This window comes from Asparagus officinalis, chromosome 6, assembly GCF_001876935.1.
Source record: "Asparagus officinalis chromosome 6, Aspof.V1, whole genome shotgun sequence".
Lineage (NCBI taxonomy): Eukaryota > Viridiplantae > Streptophyta > Magnoliopsida > Asparagales > Asparagaceae > Asparagus > Asparagus officinalis.
The window spans coordinates 10,684,530-10,691,258 of NC_033799.1; the positions used below are offsets into that span (position 1 = coordinate 10,684,530).

A 6,729-nucleotide genomic window follows, 5' to 3' on the forward strand; every position below is an offset into this window, starting at 1 on the left:
GTTAATTTTGATGAGTGGTGATTAATTAATTGCTAAACTTCACGGGATTCTAAGGGGCCGTTTGTTTCCTTTTTTTGTGAGGGAAAGATGAGGAAAGCTTGCCAAAAGCCTGCCAAAAGTGCAGCTTTTGGCAGAGGTGATTTGGGTGGAAAGCCTGCCAAAAACTGTACTTTTGGCAGGCTTTCCCCACCTTTCCCTCTCAAAAAAAAAGGAAACAAACAACCCCCAAATCCCATGAAGTTTTTGCAACTTATTAATTAGCATTTTCGACTTAGTTTCAACCAACTGACTATAATTAGATCGAAAATGCTAAATAAAAGGTAAATGGGTTAATTTTTAAAAATAAAGTAATAAAAAGGTTAGTTTTGAAAATTTCTCCTAATCTTGCTAGGATCAGCATTCCTAGTATCACTAAGACAACAATTCCAGTCTCACTATAAATCTCTATCCCTGTTGTACATAGGGATTTATCCACTCACTCTTTTGGTCGTAAAATTTATACCGAGAAAGAAAAAACACTAATATAATTTCGAATACGTATATCAATTGAACAATTAAGGTGACCAAGCAAAAAAAGAATACTTCCACGCTGCACATTGCTATTACATGCAATTATACAAACACTGCCAGGTTCAGTAGATACAGTATGATTCAAGTCCACTTTAAACTCAGAACAGCATCTACGGCCCTGGCTACATAGAGGAACCTTCACAATTTCAGGCAAAATGACACGCGACATTGCCATTCTTTAAGAATTCACAACATAGACGAACTAAACTCACTGGCAGAACATTAAAAACACAGAAATCAACAAAACCTCGAATAAAAAGCTGCGAAAGCTACAAATAGGTAAGCAATTATGCACCTCCCCTAACCCTACCTCAAGGCGAACAATGATAATTCAGAACGATAATATATGAGCCAATAAACCAAACCGGCTACTAATACAGCACCAGACCGAATAAAATTACCTCAAGAGGATAGCAAAACAGAAGGCGTTGGATTGTCAAACAGTCTCCGATGAGAATAGAAAGAAACAAAAAAAGTACCAAATCCCTAACATAATCTCTCATTAATTTGTGAGCTCCATGATAGCACTAACAATGTCACCATCAGCAGCTTTAAGCGACTTAACAGCTTTGGCCCTTGAAACTCCAGCCTGTGTCATTACCAGTTCAATATCCTTAGGCTCGACACCAGTCTCGTCGACCTCTTCATCATCTTGAGCTGCAGCAGATGTCTCAGGCTTTGAGACCACGTGGCTGAGATCGGGAGCCTTGAACTGCTCTGCTGCCTGTGTCTGGAGTTGAGAGCTGAGGTCTTCGATCTTGGCCTCTCCGAAGATAACATAAGTGTCTGAATTTGGGCTCTTAAAGACATCTGGCTTTGATATGACGAAGAGTATCTGAGAGTAAACACAAGATATCAGTAAATAGGCCAAGGGATGTACAAGTCTTGCCAACAACAATATTTCTTGTTATATCACTAACATTTTTGCTCTTTTTCACAGTGACGCGGCTGACACCTGTAATGGGTTTCATTCCAAGTTTCAGCATAGCTTTGCGGCTCTTTTTCTCACTTCTGCTCTGCTTTGACCTCCCAGTTCCCTCACCCTCTTGTCCTGCATACACATAAATTTAGAGAGAGAAATTAACAGAAAGAAGAGGGAAAGCACCATAACCAAGAACTTAGTTGAAGACGAACGCAGGACACCCAAGGATAAGTTCCTGTTTGAGTTAAAGATATTTTAAACACGAGTTCAAGAAAATGATCAAAGCCCTTAACCACAGAGTGACACGTACAAAATATGATATTATATAACTAACAATACTATAATGTAGTTTCCTACAAGCTCAATAACCACTGCTTTGTGAAATATATCAGTGCAAGATAGGCAACTCTAACCATTGCTTTGTACAATATATCAGGGGGGAAAAAGGATAGCATGTGCCATTTATGGAGAAAAATAAAAGCTTATTAGGATATTAGAAACATGTACTTCCTTGTTTTCAGCTTCTATTTGTAGGCCACAAAATTGCAAATCCAAAGAGAATTAAGAATCTGGTCAGGAAAAGTATATAACAATGAAGCCTTGACCCAAAATTTTGAGGTTGGCTACACAAATCCTATTTTTCCATTCAAATCTATTGAGGGCTTATCTCCTCACTAAGTTAAATCATTATCATTGAGAATAGACATTCTAGATAAGCATTTTGACATACCTTCAACATCTTCCTCATCCTTATCATCATCCTCATCATCATCATCGTCATCGTCATCTTCAACTACAGGCTCATCAGGCTGCATAAAGATTAAGGACATCAGTAGTTATGCATCCAAACTGGAATTCAAGAAATAACTGTAGAGATTCATAAAAATATCACTAAATTACATGGATAATTCAAGGACAAAATACATCAACAACAAAGAAACAAATATAATCTAGGCAGAACACCATCAGAATGGTTCTCAGCTTAAATTATAGGTACACATAAATAGAAAAAAGACAGCAGAAATTTTTGCATCTAACAAGAAACTTCACATATAACATGTCCAAGATGTTTATTTAGCTATCATTAAGGTTGTTTAAACATAATTTTTAAATAAAAGCTCGCAAAATATACAGTGAGAAGTTCTCTTCCACAACACCAATACTAAAAAGTTATCATGATGATTGACGGTCACAATTTTATATTCTAACATGCCACCACAATCGAGCAAGTTTTCCATGGGCCATAACCAAGACTCATCGCAGCGATATCTTTTTTTAATCCATTATAAATTTGTGGTTAGTGGGCTTTGAACTTGAGTTGCTCTAATATCATGTTAAATGTCACTTCCACTACACTGAAGCTCCTAAATTGTGGTGAGGGTTAAGGGTCATAAATTATTACTCTAACAAGAGCATAGCATGTTTAAAGGTCTCTTACACTACCCCAAAACTCTCAAGTTGTAGTGAAATGGAAGGATTATAATATTTCACTCTAACAAGAAGAACATAGCATATCCCAATCTAATCCTTAATCAAACAATCAACTTCAATCATATCGTCTGCTCCAACATCAAATATCACGTTAAATGTCACTTTCACTAACTGAATTCCTAAATTGTGGTGAGGGTTGAGGGTTATGAATTATTACTCTAACAAGAGCATACCACATTTAAAGGTCTCTAACGCTACCCCAAAACCTTAAGTTTTATGAAATCGAAGGGTTATAATTTTTCACTCAAACAAGAAGAACATAGCACATCCCAATCTAATCCTTAATCAAACAATCAACTTCAATCATATCATCTGCTCCACCATCAAATCTGCCCTCTTCTCCCACTTCAGTAAGCAAACATCAAACATCATTACACAAGCACAAACTTATATGTGAACCCATCACTGAACTAAGCTACATTCAGAGATCTCTGAATGGAGAAAACCCAAGCATCCAATACCAGAGAGCTCCGAATGAAGTGCACTCAAAAATGCAACAACTTTAGAGCCAGAAACCCATATCCCACACCATGTTCTAATCTTATTAACTATGTTCTCTCTATTACTCTTCGGATCACTAGAATTCATGCATAAGACATCATAATGGCGTATCAAGCGACAATCAGTCTATCGTGAACAAGTAGTGACACTTGAGATATATATTAAATTATCAAATACCACCATCAACCTCAGCAATTAAGGAATCAATCTTTTCGACCCATCACACAAAAAGAGACACTTTTGAAGATCATGAAATCAACAGTAGTTGCTTCAATACTCTAGAGAAAACGCAAGCTCCAAAATTTTTGGATCTATCCCAAATGAACTACTACAGCATTAAACATAATCATTCAAGCCCATTTCCATCAGATCTATAGATATAATCCACCAAAATAGCAGGAAATTAAGTGATTAATAGAACGCAAACAGGCCAAATAACTTGATTCGGAGATCGATCGATCGATCGAGAGAGAGAGAGAGAGTATTACATCGATCTTTTGCTGCTCGAGATGGGCGGCGAGGAGTTCTTCCTGAGTTTGAGCAGTCATGGCTTCAGAGATTGCCGCCGTAAAATGGAACGAAGAAAACCCTAGATAAAACCCTCGATTCCTAAAGAGATGAGGCTACGAGATTGGGATTTTATAGCCCCTTACCCTTGGACGCGCCGAATTACGAAACTGCCATCGTGAACAGGTCTATTTAACTGGGGCTTACTTGCGATTTAATACCCAAAACTTTCGCTCCTTATGACTTTCGTACCCATATGAACGCCGCTGAGGCTGAAATGCACCACAGTACCTTATGTTTCACCCATTTAGCACTTATATACACTCAATTGTTTTCTTGGTGCATTAACATAACCTGAGTTGTTTAAGGGGGTGGTTGTTTGCCAAAAAAAATGAAAAAAAAACCCGCCATGTCACATTTCAGGAAATCCCCCCCTTCCACGTAGGATTTTGATTTCAAATCACATATTTGTTTCGTTTTGTGATTTAAAAAAATGAGAGTGTTACGTAGGATGTCACGTCAGATTTTTAAGAAATGTGTTTTCACACCAAAAATCTCTTAAAACACTTAGAAATGTCATTTCTATGATTTTTTTTAATTGCTAAAAGCACTTTTGAAACAGTTTATGTGAATAAAACAGATTATTTAAATGCTGAAAACACTGTTACTATAGCGGCTGATTTTCCTTTCCCTTTTTTTTTGTTCAAACAAACACAAGAAATGGAAAACTAAAACCACTGTTACTGTTGCGGTTTTTTTTGTTTTTTGTGTGACTTGGACGTGAAATGGGGTGATTTCTTTGCGAAACAAATAAAAAAAAGAAAAGTGGGAAATGTCATGAAAGCTATTAAAATCATTTGAAAACTGAGTTTTCCATTTCTGATTTTTTTGGAAAACAACCAAACAGCCCCTAAAAGTAGCACCTTAGGATCCTATGTTATGAAAGCGTACAAATTTTCACTCGAAAGTTCTCATATAAATTAACATAAAAATTTTAGAGCTCTTTAGTCATCAATATTTTTGTTAAATTTACTGTTAATCCTTCCTGAGTTCTAGTTTAAACATATTCTAATTCCATTTGAAAAAAAATGGATAGCTTTAATAGTAAATTTAGCAAATCTAATAGTGAGAAAGTTATAAAATTAGTATATGAATGTTTTTATAAGAGAACTTTCAGAAGAAAATGTTCACCTTCGCATTACGAGAGGTATTGAAGGGCTAATTCTAAACAACTCGGGGTATATAAATGCTCCAAAAGCCAAGTGACGGTATATAAGTGTTAAATTAGTGAAATATAAGGTATTTATTTTCGTTCAAATTAGCCTACCGCTTATTATGAGATACTGTAGACTAAGAAATCTTTTGATAATCATATATCAAAAGCTGCTTGCAAAAATAGTTAAGAGTTTTGGCAAAACTATGCCTAAAGATCATTGTACAAAGATAATAGTCACACATCGTATATAAACTAAAAAAAAGATATTGACTAATCCTAAAAAAATAAACAGAAACACCATAAAAAACTAAATTGGCTCTTGCTATGTCTAGTTCAAAATAAGCAGAGACCAATATTAGAAAACACTAGTTTTTTTTTTCATTAAATCTTGCTGACATAGCAGTGATGTGGAAAAATAAATGCATGTTTCTGGACATGCGCCCTCTCTCTTGTTGTTGACTAGACCAGAAACACGTCTTTATTTTCTCCAAAATCTATTGGCAAGAAGAGAGAAGTGGACATTCGATCAGCAAAATATAGTGAAACTAAACATTTGTTTTAGCACGTTACTTCCACATAAGCAATATTTAATGAAAATTTTCAAAAAGGACATAAGCTGATGATGGAGGTAATGTTAGGGAGATAACATTAAAGACTTCCAATGACGACTTCCAAACTTAAAGAATCTAGATGATATTTAATCAATACATAAGGCACTTCCATGATGATATTTAATCAATACGTATGGCACTTCCATAAAAATTTTGCATAAATCATCTCTTCATAAATTATAGTCCTCGTCCTATATAACACGTTTAGGATGAATCACAACTATTCACAAAATAACGCATAATTATGATTAACTATTGCAGCTTCCCTAGAGAACACATATTACAGGATCCAGACCTTTTTAGGACTTATATGCAAGCGAAAATAATAAAGTTAAGAACATAAATAGCAAGAAAAATATTTGGCATTTCAATAGTTTCCAGCAATCTCCATAAACTCTACAAAGAGCTCTTGAACAATCACCAACCTCCTATGGACTTCACTCACAACCTCTTTCTTTGCCTTCACATTTAAACCCAGTTCCCTCTCCTTCAATATCTCAAACTTCACAGTCCAAATATGCTTCCTCAATCTCTCCAACAAACCCATAACCTTCACAATCTTAACCTTAACATCAACATTATCACCTTCATCATTGAACTGCGACCAAGATATAATGATCCTCGAACTATGCTCAATATCATCCATCTTCGATCTCATCTCTTGTTTAAGCTCATTGAGCTCAGCTGGTCCAATGGCGCATTTTACCTCTTTGGTTAAGATCTTCAAGCTAGAAACTCCGTCGCTAATGTACTTTATCTCAAAGTCGAACACGGAGAATGTATGGAAAAGATTCAGGTTTCGCGCATGCTCGGGCTCGTTGAGATTCATAACTGAAATATTGAGTGAGACATGAGAACTATTGAGAAGAAGTAGAAAAGGTGGATTACAAAAAATCCCTTCATGCTCTTTG

The 6,729-nt window shown here is 35.8% G+C and overlaps 1 protein-coding gene across 1 annotated transcript; it reads right to left on the reverse strand.

The window, feature by feature from the left end:
- On the reverse strand, positions 831-4,073 carry LOC109844361 (nascent polypeptide-associated complex subunit alpha-like protein 1). Its single transcript, XM_020413361.1, has 4 exons — positions 3,973-4,073; positions 2,223-2,301; positions 1,491-1,621; positions 831-1,405 (listed from the first exon to the last, which is right to left on the reverse strand). The coding sequence occupies exons 1-4, from the start codon at positions 4,030-4,032 to the stop codon at positions 1,073-1,075; spliced, it is 603 nt and encodes a 200-aa protein (XP_020268950.1). The 5' UTR covers positions 4,033-4,073; the 3' UTR covers positions 831-1,072.

Excerpts from the sequence above, each read along its gene's own strand:
- LOC109844361 (XM_020413361.1), bottom strand. The coding sequence starts at position 4,032 with ATGACTGCTCAAACTCAGGAAGAACTCCTCGCCGCCCATCTCGAGCAG. Across the intron at positions 2,302-3,972 it reads TCGAGCAGCAAAAGATCGAT|CCTGATGAGCCTGTAGTTGA; the intron begins GTAATACTCTCT and ends ATCTTTATGCAG. Across the intron at positions 1,622-2,222 it reads GGATGAGGAAGATGTTGAAG|GACAAGAGGGTGAGGGAACT; the intron begins GTATGTCAAAAT and ends ATGTGTATGCAG.